Source organism: Pleurodeles waltl, chromosome 4_2, assembly GCF_031143425.1.
Source record: "Pleurodeles waltl isolate 20211129_DDA chromosome 4_2, aPleWal1.hap1.20221129, whole genome shotgun sequence".
Classification (NCBI taxonomy): Eukaryota; Metazoa; Chordata; class Amphibia; order Caudata; family Salamandridae; genus Pleurodeles; species Pleurodeles waltl.
This window is the reverse complement of record NC_090443.1, coordinates 853,031,262-853,058,636: the sequence shown is the minus strand read 5'-3', so window position 1 is coordinate 853,058,636 and position 27,375 is coordinate 853,031,262. Positions and strand designations below refer to the sequence as shown.

Genomic DNA, 27,375 nt, shown 5'->3' with positions numbered 1-27,375 from the left:
CCTAATGCTATCCTATGAAAGGAGCAAGCCTCACAGTAGTAGAAAATGAATTTATGAGTTTTCCATTATCAGGACATATAAAACACACATGTACATGTCCTGCCTTTTACCTACATGGCACCCTGCTCTAGGGATTATCTAGGGCCTACCTTAAGGGTGACGTAAATGCAAAAAAAGGGGGAGCTTTAGGCTTGGCAAGTGCTTTTAAATACCAAGTCAAAGTGGCAGAGAAACTGCACACACAGGCCTTGCAATGGCAGGCCTGAGACATGGTTAAGGGGGTACTTATGTGGGTGGCACAACCTGTGTTGCAGGCCCACTAGTAGCATTCAATTTACAGGCCCTGGGCACATGTAGTGCATTGTATTATGGACTTACAAGCAAACTAAATATGCCAATTGGTCATGAGCCAATGTTACCATGTTTTAGCGAGAAATTGCATGCACTTTAGCTTTGGTTAGCAAAGGTAAAGTGTCCAGACTCCTGAAGCGAGCAAAAATGAGGCCAGAAAAAAAGAGGAGTAAGGCAAAATATTTCGGGGTGACCTTGCAGAGAGGTCATTTCCAACAAGGCCTAAGCCTACATCAAAAAGCCGAAAAAGGCTTACATAGGAGGGAGACATAACAGCAAAGGGGTTCAGCAGTGCCAGCATTATGCTTAAGAGGGCTTTAAAAAAAACGGGCTCCAGGTACCATAATAGCAGCTACAACTTGATTTTTATACAACATTTTCTAGGTCAGTGGTGTGCAGTCGAAGCACTGTGAAAACACGTGTCATCGTAACTCTCATTCTCAAGAAACGTGTGCACTAAAGTTGACTTAATGCACTTCATGCTGTAATCCTCATTTCATAGACGTCAGGAAGGAAACAGTTTCTCTGCTCCATGTTCAAGTGCAAATGCCGCTTGAGCAATGGGAAAACATCAACGCTGCCAGTTAAATAATGAATCCACTACTTATTGAAACGGGTGTGAAAAACATTAAGGCAGTACCCCGGAATATCACTTGGGTAAAAAGACCCTGACAAATATATTTAATTTAGAAATCTATGCAGGGGGATTTCCAAAATTTGAAAGCTGACTCACAAGTTTCGGCTTGAAGTAAGAGATGGACCCCAGATAACACTGAAAAAAATGCGGGTATCCGGCGTCATAATACTACCCTGAAAGTAACCCTGCGCGTGTTTCTCACAAACCCCGGCACTGAAAGTTTTTAATGTTGACAAACACTGCGGGATGGTGTTTTGCTTCAATGGGAGTCCCGGCAGAAACAAGGCTTGGTTGCACAACATTCCAGGCTACAGCCCGCGTCGGCACTGATAAGGAACGGACAGACTGAGTCCACCGTCTGCAGCACCCACTGTGCCACAGTCTCCGAGAGCCCCCGGTGAGAGCATCAGCGACCAGCCTGGCATTCCCTCTGCCAGCCCCGCTGCATGCTGGGTACACCGAGCAGGACAGGCGGAACGCAAAGATGGCTGAGAAGCAGAAGCACGACGGCAGGGTGAAGATTGGTCACTACCTGCTCGGGGACACCCTGGGAGTCGGTACCTTCGGCAAAGTTAAAAGCTGAGTGCCATTTCCTCTTGTTTCCGCGTGGCTCTGTGGAGCGTCACTGTCGCGTAGCGGGTGGCAAGAGATGGGCTGATTCTCTAACGGCGACGCACCTTACGCAGAAGCTGTAGCCTGCGTAATGTTGTTAAACCTGTACTTTTCAGGTAGCCATGGCGCAGCTGGCTTGGAGAATAGATATTTCCATGCGCAGGGGGCGTGCGCAAGTCTCGGTAAAAAAAGCGAGAGGCAAATTGGGCTCTGGATGCAGGCTTGGAGCGCGGCAGGTGTCAGCCTTACCTTAACAACCCCCCCACCCCCCGCCCCCCACTTCACCCGTGGGTTTCCCCCACGTGATCTTAATGCAAGAAAGAATAATTACATTATTTCCTAATTCAAATGGAAAGTCCGTATCTTCTGTCCCTTTGGATAGACGTGGTTCATGCACAGGGTCATATGTACCATTGTTGGAAAAACGTTGAGCAGAGCAAGTGCGCGTGTCCTTTCGTCCCGGCATTTCTGAAGCGTTGGTGATAGAACTGTTCATTTATTGTAGAGAGTTTATCCCCCCTAAAAGTTACTTGTGATGTTTACCCGGAGCACGGATCACAGCCAGCCCTGGTTGGGCGTTTTAGGTCCCCTTATAGCACAGATCTAGTTCTGGTCATTTTGGGTAGAAATAAATGTGGGTCTCTTTCTGGTCCCGGCGCCGAGTAAAAGTGTTTGCGGGATCAACACAAAACCCTGCTGTTGCGCAGGCGGGGGGGGGGGGGGGGGGCGGGGGCGGGCGGGGACTCCCTCAGAGGACCCCACGCCTCCAGTGGAGGGGGGGCATTCAGGCCAAGGTCAAATCAAATATTTTCTGAGAAATGGGAGGCTCAGGGGCCCTTCATTGCAATCTGCAGGGGATGGGGGCATCATTTAGCGTTAAGCCACTGAGCGAAATTGCTTTGCACTCGTGAAACAGTACAGCACCTCAGTAATTTTTTACAATTTACGACACAGTTTCTTTAAGTGACAAATGCGTTTTTTAAGTGAAAGAGGTGGGTTGCACTTCAGAAGTGTGTTCTGGGAAGGCAGCCAATGATGACGCTCGGGGGTCTGCGCACGGCTTAAACAAAGGTCGTGGTGAGTAAGCCTCGACATGATTTTCATCTTTAAAGCCTTATGAATACATTTAAATGTCGGCCTGTACGTGCTTTCCTCTGAAGTGTTTTGATTGTACGAATATAAGTAGTTGTACCTTGGTGACTGTCAGTGCTGAAAAAGGCACAAAATACTTAGCGACTCCATAAACTGGGGGTACATACGTGACAGTAACAAGGGGCGGAGTGACATAAGTCAAGTTATGGATTTTTTTTAAAACTTTGTTTCTCAAGAAAATTGGCAAGAAGGACACATCTGATAGAAAGATATTTCTGGATTTTTAATTGGTCACATACTACATTTTATTACATTTACGGGATTAAGGTATCTGATGCAGAGAATGCTGTGTACTTAGCGAGTTCCAGGGCATATAGCAGCAAGAAAGGTGTGCTCTAGCTGGAGAGCTCTAAATGGAGTCCAGTCACAGGTTTGACTCATAATCAAATAGCATACAGTGTTATTGCGCCTGCCGCAAAGAACGGCGTGTAGCATTCAGGTCACGGGCTTGTATTTTATATACCTAGTTCAGCTGGTTACTGCTTTTGTTGCGGGATCCTTCTGTTACCTGCAACTCGCAAAGTTGCAGTTCTTTGTACTATAACATTGTGTGCATGCCTGTGGGCTCCCAGTCTTTTACTACAGCAGCTGGTAGCACACACCTGCGGTGTGCTTGTATCTTCTGCCGCAACAGTGTGTGCTTTTTATGAAATAGTGACACATAAACTTAAATCCCAGCAAAATCTAGCACTTCTGTGTTAGACCAACAAAGGTGTGTATGTTACTCAAACACACATTTCTGTCTGTGAACAATATAGAGTTGTAATGGCTACAGCACACATTCTCTTTTACTGCAATTATAAGCCTGCCAGGCAGGGCACAGCGGGTCCCGGGGTGACATTGCTTTCCCAGAACGCCTGGAGGAGAGTGGCGGATGAGTTACAGACGGATAAATATACCCTCGTGTGTGAAAAGGTCCAAGTCAGAGGTTCACGATGAGGGAGAGACTATTCTTGGGCCTAAGCTCGCAGCATTTCCTGGTTCCCATTCACTGTATTTTTATGAGATTCCCACTTCTGTTACTGCCTCTTTTTGTTACAGACTAATATATAATTGTGGCATTGAATGGACGAGACGTGTATTGTGGTACTGGATCAGCAAAGATAACAAAGATAATTGTAGCATTGTATCCGTAGCTAGTGCATTATAGCACCGAATCAGCAAGGAGAGCATTGTAGCACTGAAAGAGCAAACAGTGCAATACAACATTAAATCAGCAAGGAGTGCATTGTAGCATTAGATCAGCAAAGGGTGTATTGTAACATCAAAACAGCAGAGAGTGAATTATAACATATAGGGCCTGATTTTGAGTTTGGCGGATGGGGTTACTCCATCACAAACTTGATAGATATCCCGTCCGCTGTATTGCAATTCCATTACATCCTATGGGAATTGTTATATGGCAGACTGGAAATCCGTCACGTTTGTGACAGAGTAACCCTTCCGCCAAGCTCTAAATCAGGCCCAAACTTACCAAGTAGTGCATTTTAGCACTTAAACAGCAAGGAGCGTATTCTAGCATCGAATCGGCAAAGAGTTTATTGTAGCAATGAATCAGGAAAGTGTATTGTAACATCGATTCATCAAAGAATGCTTGGTAGCATTGCATCAGCAAGGAGTGTATTGTAGCACTAAATCATCTAAGAATACATTGTAGCATTGAATCAGCAAAGAGTGTATTGTAGAACTGAATCATCAAAGGATGCATTGTAGAACTGAATCAGCAAGGAGTGTATTGTAAATAAATAAATCCAGGATTTCTAAAGTGAGGCAGATCACATATGAGGGTCTCAAAGCATTGAAATGCAGGCATGGGGAGATTATGGGGGTTATTCTAACTTTGGAGGAGGTGTTAATCCGTCCCAAAAGTGACGGAAAAGTGACGGATTTACCACCAGCCGTATTACAAGTCCATTATATCCTATGGAACTCGTAATACGGCTGGTGGTATATCCGTCACTTTACCGTCACTTTTGGGACGGATTAACACTCCTCCAAAGTTAGAATAACCCCCTATGTGATTTGCCCATAACCACAGGATGTTGAGTCAACGCCGAGATTCTAACCTGGTTCCCCCAGCTCCGAAGTTGTCAGCTCAGGTCATTACTCCATGCCCCTCCTTTGTAGCACTGAATCAGCGAAAAAGTGTATTGTAGCATTAACTCTGCAGAGTGCGTTGTAGCACTGAATTATAAAAAACTGCATTGTAGCATTGAATCAGTGAGGAGTGTATTGTAGCTTTGAATCAGCAGAGTGTATTGTAACATTGAATCAGCAAGCAGTGTACTGTAGTAAAGAATCAGCAAAGAGTGCATTGTAGCATTGAAACAGTGAAGAGTATATCATAGCATTGAATCAGTGAGGAGTGTATTGTAACACTGAATCAGCAAAGAGGGTATTGAAGCATTGAATCAGCAAGCAGTGTATTGTAGTACTGAATCAGCAGAGCACATTGTAGCTTTGAAACAGCAGAATATATTGTAGCATTGAATCAAAGAAGAGTATATTGTATTATTGGATCATCAAGGAGTGTATTGTAGTACTGAATCAACAAAGAGTGCATTGTAGCATTGAAACATCGAAGAGTGCATTGTAGAATTGAAACAGTGAAGAGTAAATTGTAGCACTGAAACAACGAAGAGTGCTTTGTAGCTTTGAAACAGCGAAGAGTATATTGCAGCATTGAATCAGCGAAGAGTACATTGTACTATTGAATCATCAGAATACATTGTAGCATTGAATCAGCGAGGGGTGTGTTGTACTGCTGAATCAGTAAAGCGTTCATTGTAGCATTGACTCAGCAAAGAGTGTATTGTAGTGCTGAATCAGCAAAGAGTGCATTGCAGCATTGAATCAGTGAAGAGTGTATAGTGCTGAATCAGCAAAGAGTGCATTGCAGCATTGAATCAGCAAAGAGTGTATTTTAGTGCTGAATCAGCAAAGAGTGCATTGTAGCACTGAAACAGTGAGGAGTGCATTGTAGCATTGAATCAACGAAGAGTGTATTATAGTGCTGAATCAGCAAAGTGTGCATTGTAACATTGAATCAGCGAAGGGTGTATTGTAGTGCTGAATCAGCAGAGTGCACTGCAGCATTGAGTCAGCGAAGAGTGTATTGTAGTGCTGAATCAGCAAAGCACATTGTAGCTTTGAAACAGCAGAATATATTGTAGCATTGAATCAAAGAAGAGTATATTGTATTATTGGATCATCAAGGAGTGTATTGTAGTACTGAATCAACAAAGAGTGCATTGTAGCATTGAAACATCGAAGAGTGCATTGTAGAATTGAAACAGTGAAGAGTATATTGTAGCACTGAAACAACGAAGAGTGCATTGTAGCGTTGAAACAGGGAAGAGTATATTGCAGCATTGAATCAGCGAAGAGTGTATTGTACTATTGAATCAACAGAATGCATTGTAGCATTGAATCAGCGAAGAGTTTATTGTACTGCTGAATCAGCAAAGAGTTCATTGTAGCATTGACTCAGCAAAGAGTGTATTGTAGAGCTGAATCAGCAAAGAGTGCATTGCAGCATTGAATCAGCGAAAAGTGTATTGTGCTGAATCAGCAAAGTGTGCATTGTATCATTGAAACAGCGAGGAGTGCATTGTAACATTGAATCAGCGAAGAGTGTATTGTAGTGCCGAATCAGCGGAATGCATTGCAGCATTGAGTCAACAAGGAGTATAGCGACCCCTCGCAGGGTCAGCACTACTACCATGCTAGCCAAATGTTACAGTACATCTGTTTCGTGCACAGGCCTCCTTTACACATCCCGTGGTACAGCTTAAACAGTGAAGGCATTTCATATGTTGCTTTTCCGGTTCCATTAAACGTGTGGCACATTGGGTTTGCATTTAAATCCGTAACTAAGCAAAGCGCTTTCCATAATCCAGGAGGCTCTAAATAAAGAAACGCCAAATGCAGTTCCCGTGTGTTGTGAAACATGAACATCCATGCCTTGCCATCTGTTTCACTATGACACACGGAGTGTAGCGTGTTGTACCAAACACACCCCACGCGCCCCGCCCCCCGGGTGCGGAGCGAACACAAAACACTGCCCTGCTCCCTCCATTGGATCTGAGTTGAGCTCTGTTTAATGCGAGTTAAGGAGAGTTCATACAATCCAAAACTGCCTACAAACAACACTCGTAGGTCTACTATAAACAACCCTGACCTTTTCAGGGAAGTTACTGTCATTTCACCCTCATCTAAGGTCATGGTATGGTGGTATCGGTGTGAGCCACTAATCTTGTCAGCTCATTGACAGCAGGGGAGCAGCGGCGGCACTTCCAAACTGTTTCTACAATAACTGAGAGACTGTGTGTGTCGGAATGTTTGTGTGTGTTTGTGTGAGAGAGCCTGTGACTGCACGTTTGTGAGAGACTTCGTTTGTGTGTGTGAGAGAGAGACAGAGACTTTGTGTGTCTGTTTGAGAGAGAAAGTGTGTGGGAGATAGACTATATGAGCGTCGTGTGTGTTTGTGAGAGAGATTAAGTGCCAGGCGTGCAAAACATGTTTTTGTGAATGTGCGAATCCATTTATAGAAGTCTGTAAACTTTTATCGACTCCTAAAATAGGTCTCTGATCCCATAATAAATCGCTCTTTAGAAGAACAGTGTTGAAGGTCTCCCTTCCAAATACCGATTTGGTGGGCAATGTACTAATATTAGTTTTACGTCCGCAATCCGGTTGCACAGTATTTGAAAGTTACTGACTTCTTGGATTTGGAGTGTTAACTTATTCTAAAAGGGAATGGTAAAACAGGCATTGACAAAGCCAATAGGTCTTGCTAATGCAAGAGCTTTTTAGCCATGTTGTACACCAAAGTGTCTGCTGTTCAGCATGGCTAAATGTTTCTGGCAAAGAGGAGATTGGCGTGAAGTGGCAAGGCGTGGAGTGGAGGAATGGCATAGAGTGTTGTAGAGTGGCATAGAGTGTTGTAGAGTGGAATAGAGTGGAGTGTCGTGAAGTGCAGTGGCATAGAGAAAAGTGTTGTGGTGTGTCCTAGAGAGGCAGAGAGTTTCACAGTTGGATATTCTCGATTAGAGTGGAGTGTCGTGAATTAGAGTGGAGTGTTGTGGATTGAAGTGGAGTGGAGTGATGTAGAGTGAATGTGCATAAAGTAGCATAGCATGGAGTGGAGTGTCAGATTGGAGTGGCATAGGGTGTCATAGAGTGGAGTGGTGTAGAGTGGAGCAGCATAAAGTGGAGTAGAGTGTTGTAAAGTGTCATAGAGTGGGGTGGCATAGAGTGGCATGGTGTAGACTGGCACAGCCTAGAGTGGAGTGGCATAGAGTTAAGTGTGGTAGAGTGGCGTGTGGTAGAGTGGAGTAGAGTATCATGGAGGGTCAGAGGTTGTCATAGAGGGTCGTAGGGCAAAGGGGTGTAGAGTGTGGTGGTGTTGTGGAGTGGACTGTTGTAGGGTGGAGTGGATTAGAATGTTGTAAAATGTCTTAGAGTGGAGTCAAGAGGAGCAAAGTGTTGTGTCATAGAGTGGAGTAGAGTGGAGTGTTATCGAGTGGAGTGGTGTAGAGTAGAGTAAAGTGGCATAGAGTGTCGTAGATTGGAGTAGTGTTGAGTGTAGTAAAGTGGAGTGGAGTAGGATCTTGTGGAATGCCGTAGAGTGGAGTGTCATAGAGTACACTGTCGTAGTGTGGAGCACAGTGTCATAGAGTGTCGTGGAGGGTCACAGAGTGGAGGGTTGTTGAGTGGAGTGGCATAGAGTGGCCTAGAGTGAAGTGGCATAGAATGTAGTAGAATGTCGTAGAGTGGATTAGAAAGGAGTAGAGTGTAATATAGTGGAGTTTCATAGAGTAGAGTTAAGTGTCATAAGTTATAGGTATTATAGGTACATAAAATAACTCTAACTATAGCAGATGAATATATATATATATGTATATATATATATACACACACACACACTCCCAAACATTTATATTTATCTTAAATAGACTTCCCATGCATGGTAAAGGTGGGCAAAAAACATTTATACTTATCCTAAGTAGACTTCCCATGCATGGTAAAGGTATGCATGGTAAAGGCACCTGCATGTTAAAAATTTGCATGTTAAAAAATGTGTGGTAAATGCACAATGTGGTAATTTCCGTATCGTAAAGGCTGTTTCCCAAAAGCAGGCAGTCATGGAAGAATACAAGGAGCTATGGTGAACAGATTATGCTCCACGGGAGGGACAAAGACATGCTAGACAGCCTAACACAAATAAAGTTGGTAAATAAAAAGCAAGCAAATGTTAGTTACAAACCACAAAGCCAATGGTAAGCAATGGGTGGAATGCATTCCAAGAGAAACTTTCAGAATGTCCCCAAGATGCCTTTATAAACCTATGCTTCAATCTGAAATGTTTGTTGAGGATTAGGCAGTGGTCCATGGGACCACTTCAAACTCTGTAACAAACTGAATCAAGCATTGGCAAAGCCAGTAGGTCCCCCTTTTTGTCAAGATGCTGGCCATCATGGCAAATAAAGCACAATGATGCTGTTGTAGCATCATTTTGTAGGTGTGCACATTTGTGAGCATGTGTGCATGGGCATGCATCATTGTGCGTGCACACCTACAGAATTACATGGATGCCATTTGTTTTTTATTTACAGAGCCAAAATGGATCAGTAATAAAAAAAAAAAACAGAAATAAGTAGCATGAAAGTGCCTTCCCATAAGGCAGAGGCAGCAAATTGTTTCCTGGTCCTCCCCCGAAAATTAAGAAAACAATTGATAAAAGAAGGTGAGTGTGGGGCGGGGCAGTGATGGAGAAGCAGGTTGAGAGAAGCAGTGGGGAATGGGCAGAGGTAAAAAAAGCAAAAAAGCAGCACACAAGGGAGAATAATGGGATGGTGCAGGCAGAAAGTTTGGCGGAGGGAGAAGCATTTGAGAGAGAGCTTGCAACATGAGGGAGGCAGCAACGGAGAGTGCAGGTATTTGGTGGTGAGAGAAATACTCAAGAGAGAGAACTGGAAAACACATACACTGTTATGGAGTGCTTAAGCAAAAAGAAAAAAGTAGTTCCCTAAAATTGACCGAGGGGTAAAAGCCAGTCAATCTGAGAGATGGTAAAGAGGCTAAGTCCATTAGAGGGACAAACACAAGACAGAAAAGCTGGGACAAGGAAAGCCAATGAATAATAAACAGTCAAAAGAGAGTGACAGTAAAGTGAACCAATGGAAAGCAATGAGTGGATCGTAATCCCTTTGAAGTGCTTTTTTCCAACTAGACATCTTGTGCTGTCTGGTGGGCTTGACATAAAAAAATTAACAATTTTTTCAACGCAACTGTCTTCCTGTACTTAAAAAAAAGTTTACTTTATTGAAAGACAATCACCAACATGGTGGTCTGCTAATGCTAGCAGGCCATCATCTTCTGATGGCTTCCAGTCAGAGTGAGTCACGATTTGCAAACTACCTTATTAATATTAATCAGAATTTAAAGAACTGATCTATTCTTGCACAGATAGGTTTGTAAACTTCTTTTCTGGGCACAAAACTATTGGTGGCTAATAGCGGGCAGTTTTTAAATAGTACATTTGGCCTTTTGTGAAATAGAAACTTTGTGTGTGTGTCCCATTGTTTCCTTTTCTCCTTAAATGCACCACCTCTGACTTCAGTTATCTTCTCAAACTCATTTACGTTTTGCAGTTTGTCTTGTGAAAGCAAGATTAGGTTTATTGGATCCTAGATTGTATTCATTACTTTTACCATTATTTGACTGTTGACCATATATGAAAAAAAAGTTCAGTGGTTACTTGGAGCCTTGAAAAAACCCAGAGGATGACACGCATGTGCATAATGACAAGTGAAGAAAACAACTGAACAGTTGAAAAATAAAGCAGATTGCTTACTCAATCAATCAATCAGTAATTTGTTAAGCGCGCTACTCACCCTGAAGGTCATGAGGTCCTGGGTCAGACGTAGGTTGGTGGGGAGGGAGTTCCATGTTTTGGCGGTGAGGTGGGAGAAGGATCTGCCGCTGGTGGTGGTGCGGTGGATGCGGGGGATGGTTGCGAAGGCAAGGTTAGTGGAGCGGAGCAGGCGTGTCGGGATGTGGAAGTTGACACGCTCGTTGATGTAGGCAGGTCCAGCGTCGTGGAGAGCTTTGTGGGCGTGGATCAGGAGTTTGAAAATTATCCTTTTGTTGACAGGCAGCCAGTGGAGGTCTCTGAGGTGGGCTGAGATATGTTCGCGGCGAGGGAGGTTGAGGATGAGTCGTACTGAGGCGTTCTGGATGCGCAGGAGTTTCTTCTGGAGCTTGGCTGTTGTTCCAGTGTAGAGGGCGTTGCCATAGTCCAGTCTGCTGCTGACGAGGGCGTGGGTGACTGTTCTTCTGGTTTCCACAGGGATCCATCTGAAGGTCTTGCGGAGCATGCAGAGGGTGTTGAAGCATGAGGACGAGATGGCGTTGACTTGCTGAGTCATAGAGAGCAGAGAGTCCAGTATGAAGCCGAGGTTTCGTGCGTGGGTTGTGGGTGTTGGGGCCGACCCCAGAGTGGCAGGCCACCAGGAATCATCCCAAGCACATCTGTTGGGGCCGAAGATGATGATCTCGGTCTTCTCCGAGTTCAGCTTGAGGCAGCTTGTTTCCATCCATTTGGCGATGGCCTGAAGTCCGTTGTGGAGGTTGGTCTTAGCAGTTGCGGGGTCCTTAGTGAGGGAGAGGATGAGCTGAGTGTCGTCCGCGTAGGAGGCGATGCTGAGGCCGTGGGATCAGATGATGCTGGCGAGTGGTGCCATGTAGACATTGAAGAGGGTGGGGCTGAGTGAGGACTCCTGGAGGACTCCGCAGATGGTCCTGGTGGCTTTAGACAGGAACGGGGGGAGGAGGACTCTCTGGGTTCTCAGGCGTACTAGATCACCAATAAAATTCATGAAATTCTACTTGAGAAATGGACTTGTTATGGTGTTCGGATGGGAATGCCCTTCAAATGGTGTATAGTTCTGTTCCCCTGCTCTAAGTTCTTTTTTCTTTTTTTTTCTGTAGACTCACACTATTTCAGTAAGTGTGCAGTAACATAGTTCTGCCCTTTGGCATAAGTGAGGTCTTGGACCTGTTCTGTGACCTGGAGGGCTACACTAAGCTTGCCCTCATTGAAGAAACAGTGAATTACATACCTGGCAGTGGGTTAGTACATAGAAAGGTGGTGATAGTGTACCAAGTTTTGCTACTCCATAGTTGTAACCAGGCCTTTTTATCTGTGTTACTGGGGTAGAGGCCTGTTACCCACTTTTATAGAGTTCTGTTCTACATGCTTACCCAGATCTTAGCGCTAATATCCCAATTGCCTGTTGTGCATCTAAGTGTGTAGCCTGCACGGGACATGCATAGTGTGTGTTAGTGAACCAGAGTCATAGAGCCCTGTGTAAGCCATTTTGGATGCCCTTGGTGTGGCCTTTTGCACAAGAAGGAGGTGAGGTTGTTTTCCCAGACAGCAGAAGTGTATTGCAGGCATTCCCGAAGATGGAGGGAGGACATCTAGTGGTGTCCTTTAAAATAGAGTAACTTTTTGCTGAGCAAAGAATTGCTTATTAATCTTCCTGAAAGTGTTGCAGTTTAGGTGCTGTTTGGGTGGGGTGAAGGCTGGGACTGCAGGATCTGTTACGCAATGTGTAGGGAACCTCTTGGATGAAGCCCAGCCTCATGTTGGAGACTACCCTGCTATGAGAGGCATTGTTACACACAAGGGCTGTGTCTGGAGCGCAGCTTGGATATAACACTTGAAAGGAGAACCACCTCAAACCAGTTCTGAAATTTCAAACAGTGGATTCACATCTCCTGTCTGTTTTTATTGTATAAAAGTGAGGACCACTGATCCACTTGTAGTTGCATTTCCAAATTCTGGAAGACACAGGAAGGGAGTGCTCTGCAAAGTATTCTGTAGCATGCTTGCTGTGCAACCAAAGCGAGTGTCTCCTTGACAGCCAGCTTCCCATAGGTGAAGGGACATCACTTTTGTCTACCTCTTGCTGAAGAAATGTTCACCCTATCCCAAAGCATCAAGAAGTCAGCTTGCTTGTCAAGAGAGTGAAAGGGACCTGCCAACCGTGAAGAGGAGTGTCTGTTCAGGAGGAGCATTGTGCAGCATTAAACTAATGCAGTATGCCTGCAGAAGAGTAACACTGTGGAGAGAAATCTCGTTGCCCCTTGTTTTCAGCTCCCAGGCTTTCCTCAGCAATTCCTGGCCAGAATGCTGAAACTGTTGCGTGGCCTGGGCCACTGGGCCAGAATTGTGAAGCTGTGGTATGGCCTGTTCAGCTGTGCTCGAATTGTAATGCTGCAATGAAACCTGAGTCTTTGCATAACATGAGACCTTGACGTGACCTGAGACATCGTCTCCATCCAGCCAGTGCGACCTATGCAAGGCCTTACCTCCATGATTGAGCCTTACCTGTGCATGTCTGCACCAATTTGGACCCGGTGAGTGTGAGAAGGTAGCCTCTTTCTAGCCTTGTTACCCCCACTTTTGGCCTGTTTGTGAGTGTATGTCAGGGTGTTTGTCACTGTTTTCACTGTCTCACTGGGATCCTGATAGCCAGGCCTCAGTGCTCATAGTGAAAACACTATGTTTTCAGTATGTTTGTTATGTGTCACTGGGATCCTGCTGGTCAGGACCCCAGTGCTCATGGGTTTGTGGCCTATATGTATGTGTCACTGGGACCCTGTCACACAGGGCCCCAGTGCTCATAGGTGTGCATGTATATGTTCCCTGTGTGGTGCCTAACTGTCTCACTGAGGCTCTGCTAACCAGAACCTCAGTGGTTATGCTCTCTCATTACTTTCAAATTGTCACTAACAGGCTAGTGACCAATTTTACCAATTTACATTGGCTTACTGGAACACCCTTATAATTCCCTAGTATATGGTACTGAGGTACCCAGGGTATTGGGGTTCCAGGAGATCCCTATGGGCTGCAGCATTTCTTTTGCCACCCATAGGGAGCTCTGACAATTCTTACACAGGCCTGCCACTGCAGCCTGAGTGAAATAACGTCCACGTTATTTCACAGCCATTTTACACTGCACTTAAGTAACTTATAAGTCACCTATATGTCTAACCTTTACCTGGTAAAGGTTGGGTGCAAAGTTACTTAGTGTGAGGGCACCCTGGCACTAGCCAAGGTGCCCCCACATTGTTCAGAGCCAATTCCCTGAACTTTGTGAGTGCGGGGACACCATTACACGCGTGCACTACATATAGGTCACTACCTATATGTAGCTTCACAATGGTAACTCCGAATATGGCCATGTAACATGTCTATGATCATGGAATTGCCCCCTCTATGCCATCCTGGCATAGTTGGCACAATCCCATGATCCCAGTGGTCTGTAGCACAGACCATGGTACTGCCAAACTGCCCTTCCTGGGGTTTCACTGCAGCTGCTGCTGCTGCCAACCCCTCAGACAGGCAGCTGCCCTCCTGGGGTCCAGCCAGGCCCGGCCCAGGATGGCAGAACAAAGAACTTCCTCTGAGAGAGGGTGTGACACCCTCTCCCTTTGGAAAATGGTGTGAAGGCAGGGGAGGAGTAGCCTCCCCCAGCCTCTGGAAATGCTTTGTTGGGCACAGATGTGCCCAATTCTGCATAAGCCAGTCTACACCGGTTCAGGGGACCCCTTAGCCCTGCTCTGGCGCGAAACTGGACAAAGGAAAGGGGAGTGACCACTCCCCTGACCTGCACCTCCCCTGGGAGGTGTCCAGAGCTCCTCCAGTGTGCTCCAGACCTCTGCCATCTTGGAAACAGAGGTGCTGCTGGCACACTGGACTGCTCTGAGTGGCCAGTGCCACCAGGTGACGTCAGAGACTCCTTGTGATAGGCTCCTTCAGGTGTTAGTAGCCTATCCTCTCTCCTAGGTAGCCAAACCCTCTTTTCTGGCTATTTATGGTCTCTGTCTCTGGGGAAATTTTAGATAACGAATGCAAGAGCTCATCCGAGTTCCTCTGCATCTCTCTCTTCACCTTCTGATAAGGAATCGACTGCTGACCACGCTGGAAGCCTGCAAACCTGCAACATAGTAGCAAAGACGACTACTGCAACTCTGTAACGCTGATCCTGCCGCCTTCTCGACTGTTTTCCTGCTTGTGCATGCTGTGGGGGTAGCCTGCCTCCTCTCTGCACCAGAAGCTCAGAAGAAATCTCCCGTGGGTCGACGGAATCTTCCCCCTGCAACCGCAGGCACCAAAAAGCTGCATCACCGGTCCCTTGGGTCTCCTCTCAGCACGACGAGCGAGGTCCCTCGAATCCAGCGACTCTGTCCAAGTGACCCCCACAGTCCAGTGACTCTTCAGTCCAAGTTTGGTGGAGGTAAGTCCTTGCCTCACCTCGCTGGGCTGCATTGCTGGGAACCGCGACTTTGCAAGCTACTCCGGCCCCTGTGCACTTCCGGCGGAAATCCTTTGTGCACAGCCAAGCCTGGGTCCACGGCACTCTAACCTGCATTGCACGACTTTCTAAGTTGGTCTCCGGCGACGTGGGACTCCTTTGTGCAACTTCGGCGAGCACCGTTTCACGCATCCTCGTAGTGCCTGTTTCTGGCACTTCTCCGGGTGCTACCTGCTTCAGTGAGGGCTCTTTGTCTTGTTCGACGTCTCCTCTCTCTTCAGGTCCAATTTGCGACCTCCTGGTCCCTCCTGGGCCCCAGCAGCGTCCAAAAACGCCAAACGCACGATTTGCGCCTAGCAAGGCTTGTTGGCGTCCTTTCGGCGGGAAAACACTTCTGCACGACTCTCCACGGCGGGAGGGATCTGTCCACCAAAGGGGAAGTCTCTAGCCCTTTTCGTTCCTGCAGAAACCTCAGCTTCTTCTGTCCAGTCGAAGCTTCTTTGCACCCGCAGCTGGCATTTCCTGGGCATCTGCCCATCTCCGACTTGCTTGTGACTTTTGGACTTGGTCCCCTTGTTCCACAGGTACCCTAGATTGGAAATCCACAGTTGTTGCATTGCTGGTTTGTGTCTTTCCTGCATTATTCCTCTAACACGACTCTTTTGTCCTTAGGGGAACTTTAGTGCACTTTGCACTGACTTTTCAGGGTCTTGGGGAGGGTTATTTTTCTAACTCTCACTATTTTCTAATAGTCCCAGCGACCCTCTACAAGGTCACATAGGTTTGGGGTCCATTCGTGGTTCGCATTCCACTTTTGGAGTATATGGTTTGTGTTGCCCCTATCCCTATGTTTCCCCATTGCATCCTATTGTAACTATACATTGTTTGCACTGTTTTCTAAGACTATACTGCATATTTTTGCTATTGTGTATATATATCTTGTGTATATTTCCTATCCTCTCACTGAGGGTACACTCTAAGATACTTTGGCATATTGTCATAAAAATAAAGTACCTTTATTTTTAGTATAACTGTGTATTGTGTTTTCTTATGATATTGTGCATATGACACTAAGTGGTACTGTAGTAGCTTCACACGTCTCCTAGTTCAGCCTAAGCTGCTCTGCTAAGCTACCATTATCTATCAGCCTAAGCTGCTAGACACCCTATACACTAATAAGGGATAACTGGGCCTGGTGCAAGGTGCAAGTACCCCTTGGTACTCACTACAAGCCAGTCCAGCCTCCTACAGTGAGTCAAAGTGGGGCTACACCAAGTACCTGCCAGCGAAGCAGTGTGAGATCCAGCACTTTCCTGACCAGTCGTCCTGACAACCAGAGCCACAGCATTGTTACCAATGTGACCACCATGGAGATTGAAGGGTCCTGTCAGCTCAAGGTCAGCTCAGAAGGGGGAGGGCAGATGAACAGAGAAGGAGAACAGAGGCCTTTCAAGAGCACTAATCAGTGACAGATTGAGAGACTCTTTTGGTGAGAAACAGCAAACTGAAAATAAAATATTTTCCTATTCACAATAGATATTGACCCAAGGAGGGAACTGCCAGGACCATAAGGAAGGGTGTGTGTCAGCAGTGGGGGGGAAGAGGCACAGACATACTGCAGCACCAGGACATTAATGTGCATTTTCATATATGCAGTATTTAATTCTAGTCTGCATTCAAATACTTTTATTCTTGAAAGTCAAGCACTGGGTTGGAAAATCACATATTATACTGCACCCCCACACTACCTCCCAGAGAAGCCTGTACCATTAGTCATTAGTATCTCTCAAAATCAAATGCTGAGAGGGTGGACTTGGCCCAGTTTACAGAGCCAAAGTTAGATGAATCCTAGGACATCAAAGGCAAATTACTTTATACCCTGCTTTTTGGGACCTCTGATTAGTCTGACATATGACTGGTTTTGGTTGCAGGAGAACCTAATTCTGCTTTTTGATTTCTTGATGGTTTCTCATGGCCCATATTTATATGTGAGTGTATTCTCTAGTTTGCATGCCACATACAAGAAACCTATTAAGTGGGTTTTCTGGAAGTTGGGATTATCAAGAGTGACTCCATTCTTGATCTAAGATTTCTCCTTTGATTGTATAATCTGTTTGGTATTCATGAAGGTGGATCCAGCCCATGACTCACTCATTGGCAATGGAAAGGACTTTAAATGATATCTTTATTGCAATTCGTAACTAATGAAGTTCACTAGGAGCGGGGGTAATGTGGACCTGTCAGACTATGTTTTATTCTTGTCTGGTGGTTTCACAGCATATTGTTTTAGATTGCCAATTTGTTTTATAGTGAGTCCAATACAAAGGTCATTTGTATAATTATAGATGAGACATCTATAGAGCCTGTGATGTCCGTATTCTATTAGACAGCCATAAGTAGGGTAAATGTGTCATATTCTCATAGATGAAAATTATTATTTCGTCTTTTAGTTGATTTAGGATTGAATAGAAATAATGAGGTCGATGAACGCACCAAAATGTTTCACTTCACTTGCTGCAGGCTTTTGCATATAATGGGGACAAGATGATATAGGGTTGTCATTTTGCCTGGTTCCTAAGACGGGTATTTTGACTAATTCAGTTTCTGAGGAGTTATGTTTGTGACAATTTCATGGCATCAAGTGTTCTACTGCCAGTAGGCATTCACCACGTCAGGAATTGTTGACATCGAACATCGCCGCATGTGGGGAGGGGGCAGCTTGGGGATAATCCCCCCATTTGCCATCTAGGGGAGGGTAGAAAGACTGTCACAATATTTTTTGAGGGGTGGGGGCATGGTCATGCCCATAGTGGGCAGCCCCACCCCTTTATTTATTTTGAATATAGACCCTGGTGTCTAGTGGGCTTTCTGTCCCCCGGGGGGGTGGGGGTGGGAGGAAAGTCCAGGGTAACTACCCCAATCTGCCCCTAAGGGGAACATTGGGGAAATGGTGGGCAGCCACAACCCTATTTTACTTTTTTCTTTAAAATTCCCTGGTGTCTAGTGGGTTTTTTGCCACCATAGGGAGGCAGATTGGGCTAATCACTACCATCTGCCCTCTGGGGAGCAGAAAATAGACCCTGTTGTTCAGTGGGGTTTCTGCCCCTGAACGGGCAGATCAGGGGTATTTATCCCATCCACCTCCCAGTGGGGCAGAAATACTGTTTATCTTCCCGTTGGAATGAGGGAATGCAATGTCGTGGTGGGCAGTCCCCACTCCTATTTTAATTCCCTGGTGTGTAGTGGGTTTTCTGCCCCATCTGCCCTCCAAGGGTCACCATAGTTTTTCGAGGGTGGGGACATGGCCATGCTCATAGTGGGCAGCCCGCAAACTCTGTAATTATTTTTAAAATAAACCCTGGTGTCTAGTGGGTTTTTGCCTCTGGGGGAGGGGCAGATTGGAGGCAATTAACTCAACCGCCCCTGAGGGCAGAAAGACTGATTTAGTATGGGGGTGGGGTAGCACAGGCCCTTGTCCAAGGGGCCACTCCCCCAAAATCCCTGGTGTCTAGTGAGTGGATTCCTGCTTGGGAATCACTGTCCTATGGCGATCCCCAAACAGAGATCCACATAGGAGAGTTATCATTGGAAAGGGGAGATTCTCCCTGTTAGACCTGTCAGATTAAGGGTTGTCTTTCCCCCCACATTTAGCCCTCCTCCTCCACCTTTTCTAACCTTGTTTATACTGCCAGTAGGACTCTCCACACTTTGCCACTGCCAACCAGTGCTAAAATGCTTGTACTGTCTCCTCTAAAGTGATACTAGTGGCTTACCCCCAATTGGCATATTTAATTTACTTATAAGTCCCCAGTAAAGTGCAGTACATGTACCCAGGGCCTGTAAAGTAAACGTTACTAGTGGGCCTGAAGCACTGATTGTGCCACCCACTTAAGTAGTATTAAACTGCCATTTCAACTGACCAAAATAAAGCTGTTGGCCCAAACCTTCCTTTTTACTACACATGGTAAGCCCTGGACACCCCAGAGGGCATGGTGCAATGTATTTAATTAGTAGAACATGTAGTTTTACGTTTTAGATATCTTGGTAGTGAAAAGATCTTGATTTATTTTTTCACTACTGCAAGGCCTAGCTCTCACATAGCATAACATTAGAGTTGCCTTATTATATTTTATAAGTGTAATTTTAACCTGGGAAGAGGTGATCCCTTCAAATTTGGTGTCTCTGGAATCACAATATAAATTCCTAGCTTATGGTGAAGTCGGATTTTAAAATACAATTCTGAAAATGCAAGAAAGTTAGCTAGCCATTAGGTTCCTGGTTCCTGTCTCTGGTCACATGACTGATTGTAGTTGGCCGTTGGGCTTTGTGTATGCCTCCTAGACAGCCACATAGCTTAGATGTTACTTAATAGACCATCACTGGCATGATGTGAAGGAAGAGATGGATATAGCCTCACTTACACCTGAAAAGGCTGTGTCATGTCCACACACAGAGGTCCTAAAGACACTATATTGTCACTCAAGCCAGTTTGGAGCCAGGGAAGGGTAGGCAGGAAATTCCTTGCATTTCAGAGCTACTGTCTAGAAGCTTCTCCCACCTTCCAGAACCATGATACAAGGGTATGAAAGATGGACCTCCGACACCACCACTTCAGTACACTTCTGGACCTGTGAAAACCCTTCCAGGAAGAAGGACTGCTGTGCTGATGTAGAACTGTCACTCTACTGGGGGAAACAGCTATTACAACATGGTAATTACCACGCATGACCACTACAATGAGACCATTACCATGCATATGCCTTTACCACGCATGCCTTTACCATGCATGCCTTTACCACAAATATATTTCATTCTAAAGGCATGAAAGGTGAAGGTACATGCGTGGTAATGGTTTTAAAGGTAATTTTTTTATTTTTTATTTTGTAATGTCATGAATGGTAAAGGTGTATGTGTGGTAAAGGTTTAGAAGGTAAGCTCAGGTAAGTATTATGGCCCTCACTATGACTTTGGCGGTCCGTAACGTAGACCGCGAAGTCCCGCCAGCCACTAGACCGTCAGGGATGGCAGTCATCCGACCCTCCTCTTGCACCGCCACGTCATCATAACACCGCCATGCCTATTACGAGTTGGTACTAGATGTGGCGGTGTTGTGGTGATGGGGCGCTGGTGGGTGAGCAGGCCCCAAGGATCCCGCCCCCCCCCGGGTGACCACTGCGAGAAGGTAAGTACCGTCCGATGGGGGGGGGGTGGGGGTGATGAGTGGTGTGTGCGTGCCTGGAGGTGTGCGTCTGTGTGATTGTTGGGGGGTGATGTTTGTGTGTGTGTGATGGTGAGTGTGTGCGAGTGCGTGAATGGATGCGGGGGCGATGGTGGTGTGCATGTATGTGTGTGATTGTGAGTGTCGGTATGAGTGCGTGAATGCGTGATTGCCTGTGTGTGTGTGTGGTGCGTGCGTGCATGCTTGGATGGGGTGGTGGTCAGGGGGGTCTCTTTAGGCTTAGGGGGGACCATGGCAGTGATGAGGGACTGGGGGGGTCACATACTGGTGACAGGAATATAAATTCCTGTTGCCAGTATCCTTTCTGCCAGGGATTTCCTGGCGGGGTTGCTACCAGGAAATCTCTGGCAGAAAGGAGGCTCCAAATACCGTCGGTGGTCCGACCGCCCTGGCGGTACAGGCAGTGAACTGGCTACTTTGCAGCCTGTCCACGCCGTCGGGAGCTGGACCGCCAATGTCATAATTAGGGGATATGTGTTTTATGTGTTTCATATATAAATACATATATATATATATATATATATATATATATATATATATATATATAGTTTTTAGGGTGGGTACCTTTTTTTGGGTGGTAAGGGCATTTCAAGGTTTTAGGGTTGGTATCAAGTTTGGGGGTGGTAAGGTGTTTTTAGGTTTTAGGGTGGGTATGGGTGTTAGAAATGGGGTATTTGGATGGCAATCAGGTTACCCCTTGTCCATGCAAGTACCCTCACTCTAGTCAGGGTAAAGGAGAATCACACTCAGCTAACCCCTGCTCACCCCCTGGGTAGCTTGGCACGAGCAGGTAGGCTTAACTTCAGAGACAATGTGTAAAGTCTTTGTACCAACACACACAGTAATATAGTAAAAACACCACAAAATGACTCAACACAGGTTTAGAAAAATAGGCAATATTTATCTAAACAAAACAAGTCCAAAACGACAAACATCTGCCATATACAAAGCAAGTTATGAATTTTTAAAGATTAAACTTAAAAATAGAGCTTAGGAACACAAAATGCTTTGATGAGGTGTTAACACGGCGTTCTGACAGAGTTGTTCCCAACAATCCGACACCAACGGCGCCGGGAACAGAGTCACGCAGACCCCCAGGTACAGTACCTTAGTAAAGTGTGAAAACAAGCCGGTGCATGAAGTAGGGGATCGCGGCGGCGTTGGTTCCAGTGCTGCGGGGGCAGGGAGCTGAGGCGTCATGAAGAGGTGTCGGGTGCTTGCTGCGGAGCGGTGGAGGTGAGGCGGCTTCTGTGAGAAGCATTGAATCTGTGCACTTCGGGTGGAGTTGATATCCGGTAGTCACGACGTTGTGCGCCGACTTCCACGGAGTTGTGGACTTCGGCGGGGCTGCAGTGGTGTCAGGCCTGCGTGGGTCGTCGCACTCCAGTGAGGAAACGGAGTCGGGCACAGGCGGCGTCACAGGATTTGGCAGCGGCGTTGGTCCAGAGTCGTCCGAAGTCGTTTTTGTTGGATTTTCACCAGCTTCTCCTTTCAAGGGCCCAGGGACTGGATAGGGCACTACTTGTCAAGGTAGAAGTCTCAGCAGAGAGTCCAGGTGCTGGTAGGGGACGTCTTTGATGACCCGAGGCATCAGAACAGAGGACAAGCTCAGTCCAAGCCCTTGGAGAGTCTTCTCAAGCAGGAGTATACCACAAAGTCCAGTCTTTGTCCCCTTTCACAGGCAGAAGCAGCAACTGCAGGATAGCCCAACAAATCACAGTCACAGGCAGGGGCAGCACTTCCCCTCAGGTCTTCAGCTCTTCTCCTTGGCAGAGGTTCCTCTTGATTTTGGGGTATCTTCTTATAACCCTTTCTGCCTTTGAAGAGGCCTACTTCAAAGGAAAGACTCTCTTGTTTGTAAGATCCTGCCTTGCCCAGGCTAGGCCCCAGACAGGGGTCAGAGGGGTTAGAGACTGCATTGTATGAGGGCAGGCACAGCTCTCTCAGGTGTAAATGACCTCTCCTCCCTTCCCTCCTAGCACAGATGACTCATCAGGATATGCAGCTAAAACCCCAGCTCCCTTTGTGTCACTGGCTAGAGAGAGGTGCAAACAGTCCAACTGTCAAACTGACCCAGACAGGGAATCCCCAAACAGGCAGAGTCACAGAATGGTTTAAGCAAGAAAATGCCTACTTTCTAAACGTGGCATTTTAAATGTGGCATTTTCAAACACTCAATCTAAAAAACAACTTCACTAAAAGATGTATTTTTAAATTGTGAGTTCAGAGACCCTAAACTCCAAATTTCTATCTGCTCCCTAAGGGAATCTGCACTTTAATAATATTTAAGGGCAGCCCCCATGTTAACCTATGAGAGAGAGAGGCCTTGCAACAGTGAAAACCGAATTTGCAGTATTTCACTGTTAGGACATGTAAAACACATAAGTGCATGTCCCACCTTTTACATACACTGCACCCTGCCCATGGGGCTACCTAGGGCCTACTTTAAGGGTGCCCTACATGTAAAAAAAGGGAAGATTTAGGCCTGGCAAGTGTGTACACTTGCCAAGTCGAATTGGCAGTTTAAAACTGCACTCACAGACACTGCAGTGGCAGGTCTGAGCCATGTTTACAGGGCTACTAATGTGGGTGGCACAACCAGTGCTTCAGGCCCACTAGTCGCATTTGATTTACAGGCCCTGGGCACCTCGACTGCACTGTACTAAGGACTTACTAGTAAATCAAATATGACAATCAGGGAAAGCCAATTACGCATACATTTTACATAGGGGCACTTTCACTTTAGCACTGTATAGCAGTGGTAAAGTGCCCATAGCGACAAAAACAGCAAAAACAGAGACCAGCATACATCAGCAACCAGGGAGACAGAGGCAAAAAGTTAGAGGAGACCACACCAAGGATGCCAGGTCTAACAATGGGTTTTTGGGTGATAAGGGCATTTTTAAGTTTTTGGGTGGTTATGAGTTTTTTGGTGGTAAGGTTTTTTTTAGGATGGGTATGGGTTTTTGGGTGGCAAGTGAATTTTTAGGTTTTAGGGTGAGTATGGGTTTTTGGGTGGTAAGAGCATGTTTAGGTTTTAGGGTGGGTATGGGTTTTTGAGCGGTAAGGAGTTTTTATGTTTTAGGGTCATATGGGTTTTTGGGTGGTAAGGGCATTTTTTGTTTTTAAGGTGGTAAGGGGTTTTTAGTGGTAGGGTGGATATGGGATTGAGGGTGGTAAGGGTATTTTTATAGTTTAGGGTGGGTATAAATAAAGAGAGAGAGAGACATAGATATAAATATATAAAGATATAGATAGATATATTTCATAGTTACCACTTCAGTTTTTACCACACATATGCCTTTACCAACCATTCCTTTACAACAACATTTTCATGGTAAAGGCATATGCATGGTAAAAACTTTAGTTGTAAATAAATGCATGGTCATGATGCATGCGTTGTTGTGCATGAATTGTAAAGGCATGCTTGGTAAACACATGCGTTGTTCCATCATACATCTCTCTGCTGCACTGTACTTTGCTGGCTGGACTCCTGCTTTGCTGTGCTGACCTACTACCTGCTGTCCTATTACCGTGATGAGAAGGACTGGACCTGCATCTCTTGAACCCAGAGTGACTACAAATGCTAGTTGGCTGGCCTCCTGATCTAAAGCCTCAGGGACAAAACAGGCTTCCATCAACCTTGCAACAACCATGCATCTGTACCTGGACTCTGACATCTGTGTGTCTACCCTACCAAGTGTTCCTGGGCCCTTGGAAGTGAACATAAGGTACTCTGCCAGTCTGTAGATTTAGTGGAACTGATGCATCACCTCTGCTGGGTGGCATCAACCGGGTCAGAACCAACGCAATGCTGCCGCTGTGTGGAGTGGACCTTTCTCGAAGACTTGCATCAGAACCCTAACCCACATCACCTTTGAATCTGCTGCTGTGTGATGCTACCCTGCTGCAGGTCCTCACATTTCTCTTTGAAGGCAGCCTTGAAGACGATGCCAGACTCCTCACTGCAATGTTGCAGCTCTTCAGATCTGATGCATCGCCCGCTTCACATTCCTGACACTGGTCTTTGCACTGCAAGCCCCTCTCCATCTCAGACCTGACACATCGCCTTGACTGTGGGACACATCTGTGAGACTGTCCCAGTTTGGCGTGACCATATAACCACAATTGGCACTGTATGCCTTTTGGTGTTATTTTTACCCAAAATTTCAAAATTCAGTATCTCCAGTTCTAATAATTGTATTTTTGTTGTTTTGATCTTGTTTTATTTATTAGAACCTACTCTATTCTTTCAACGCTGCTGTGGGTTCCTTTTATGGTGCTTTTATACTGGTTTATTGTTTGAAGTGTAGTACAAATACTTTACACATTACCTTTAAGTTAATCCTGACTGCTCTGTGCCAAGCTACCAAGGGGGGTGAGTACAGGCTAATTTGGGATTTGTTTGTGTCTCACCCTTACAACGATTGTGGTTGCTGATTGACCAGGGCTTAGACCCCAGTCAACCAACAACCCAACTCCTTACATTTCCATTTCCATTGATGTCACACCTACCCAATTAGTGCTTGTGGGTAGAGATATGTCCCCTAAGCACTGATGCAGTGAAAGTAAAAAAAGCCCATCGGCTCGCATTTTCACTTTAGTGTAAAGGAAAAAAAGGCTCATGCTGCTCAAGAAGGTCTTCCAGAGAAGCCGGAGTTTAAAATATAAAAAAGGGATCACTCTCGTTCTCTGCACAAGAGGGGCTTTTATATGCCTCCCCAGTGTTGGCCAATATGCAACAGATGCACTGGGTAGGTAGTGTGGTTCTGAGCCATTGGCGGATACCTACATTAAAAGGGTTAAAAAGTGTACTTGAAAAAGCAAAATGTAAAATTTAACATTTTAAGTAATCTGTATATGTGATGTAATTCGAATTTGGGGTCTTAAAATTAAGCTGATATGTTCAGTTTGATTCATGTGAGCAGCGATAATTAATCAAACAGAATACAGTATGGACGAAAGGTCGGCTCAGTTGGATTTAGAAAAGCTCCAACCTTCCCATTAAAATTAAAAGTTAAATTTTTTTATATTTGTGGAATTAATAAAATATTTCAAAATGTGTTTCATGAATGCTAGTTTCTGAATTTTTGTGCATTGTGTTTAGTTTACCCTACTTTCACCATTGACTCAGTGGGGGGTCCCCAGATTCCTGTAATGATTAAGTGGGGTCTACAGAAGTTAAAAGGTTAAGAACCATTGATTTACAGGTTTGAATGGACAAAACTTGATTGAGTGTTTGAGGGTAAGTTGTTTGGTAGGGTAGATTTTACTAGAGTACTGTTGCTTGACTTAAAGAGGAAATAAGATTCAAGGGTAAAAACGTTATTCATTAAGTGGTTCATTAATGTATCTCATTGTACTTGGGACTGTTTTACTTTCATGTATGGGCTGTTACAGTTACAGAACACATGAAACATCTCGAAGAGTGATTTGGCTGGGAATAAAATGTGTTGTATTGAGATCTCTTGGCCTTCGTGATCGTGGTTCTGTACATTCTGTATAGCCTCTAGAGTAGGCCTAGGTGGCATAATTAATTCTGCTGGCAGAATTGGAGGAATTTGGTAATTCTGCGATACTCTTGTAACGTGGAATTACTGTTTAAATTCCACCACTCTGCCAGCGGAATTAATGTACAGTGCTTTTCATTTTAAACACAGCTGGAAGAGGGGCAGTCCCTCTATGTTTTAAAACACCTGCAGATAAAGTTTAAGTTGGATTTAGAAAAGTTCCAACCTTCCCATTAAAATTAAAAGCTATTTTTTTATATTTGTGAAATGAATACAAATTTTCAAATTGTGTGTATGTGTTTCATGAATGCTTGTTACTGTATTTTTATGCATTGATTTTAGTTCTCTCTACTTCCAATACTGACTCAGTGAAGGTCCCCAGATTTCGATAATGATGAAGTGAGAACCACAGAATTTCAAAGGTAAAATAACATTGTTTTACAGGGTTAAATGGGCAAAGCTTGGGTTCAGTGTTTAAGGTTACATTGTTTGGTAGGGTAGGTTTTGGTACAGTGCTGTTGCATGCGTGCAAGAGGAAATAAGATCCAAGAGTAAAAACTTTATTGATGAAGTGGTTCATTAATGTATCTCATAGTACCTGAGAGAGTTCTTCCTTGGTGTATGGACTGTTAGAGTTACAGGATGCATTAAAAATATTGAAGAGTGATTTGGTTGGGAATAAAATGTTTTGTATTGGAATCTCTTGGCCTTTTTGATGGTGGTGCTGTAAATTCTGTACTGCCTTTGGAGTAGGTCTGGGCGGTATAATTAATTCCACTGGTGGAATTGGAGGACTTTCGTAATTTCATGTTACTCTTATAACATGGAATTACTGATTAAATTCTGTCACTCCACTGGCAGATTTAATCTGTAGTAGTTTTAATTTTTAATAGGGCTGGAAGAGGGGCAATCCCTCTATGTATAAAAAACACTGCAGATAAAGTTGAACCTGCAGTGGTTTCCAAATATAGAGGGTCTGCTCCCTCTTCCAACCCTGTTTAAAGACCAGTGCACAGCAGTACGTACCCCTCTGCGCCCTTATATACATATAGCAGGGTGCCGAGGAGTATGGGCTGCCATGCAGTGCATGCCTCTCAGTGCCTTACATACTTATGTAAGGGCAGCGAGAGGTATACACGGCAGTGCACTGCATACCCCTAAGTGCCCTTACATAAGTATGTAAGGGCACCGAGGTGTATGTATTGGAGTGGATACCTCTTGGTGCCCTTACGGAGGAGTATACAGTGCACATTGTTGTGCCCACTCTGCCCCTTTGAGAAATTCTGTGGAATTCCGCAGAATTTAATATAATTCTGCGAAATGAAACTCCGCCAATTCCACCCACCCTTATTCCTTTAAAGATTATCCATTAAAGTTAAAAGTTTTTGACAGAGTCTTTATTTAGGTCTTATTTAGGCAAAGTCAACATTTTTGTCACACTGGTGTAGTCTCATGTAACTTTCAACATTTCCCATTATGCTTGATACGTGAAAATAACAAAATTACACCAGTACTCCACTGTACATGATTTTAAAACATTTGGTA

The 27,375-nt window shown here is 45.1% G+C and overlaps 1 protein-coding gene across 2 annotated transcripts in view; it reads left to right on the top strand.

Annotated features, from left to right (window-relative positions):
• Positions 1 to 1,349: 1,349 nt before the first annotated feature.
• The window catches only part of PRKAA2 (protein kinase AMP-activated catalytic subunit alpha 2), a 275,147-nt gene continuing 249,121 nt past the window's right edge, over positions 1,350 to 27,375 (top strand). The window contains exon 1 of one of the 2 annotated variants that reach the window (XM_069232599.1): positions 1,350 to 1,566. In XM_069232599.1, coding sequence (XP_069088700.1) covers positions 1,473 to 1,566 — 94 coding nt within the window. In that variant the 5' untranslated portion in view covers positions 1,350 to 1,472. Of the gene's footprint in view, positions 1,567 to 2,625; positions 2,678 to 27,375 lie in introns of those variants that run through there. The other variant, XM_069232600.1, reaches the window with a different exon arrangement.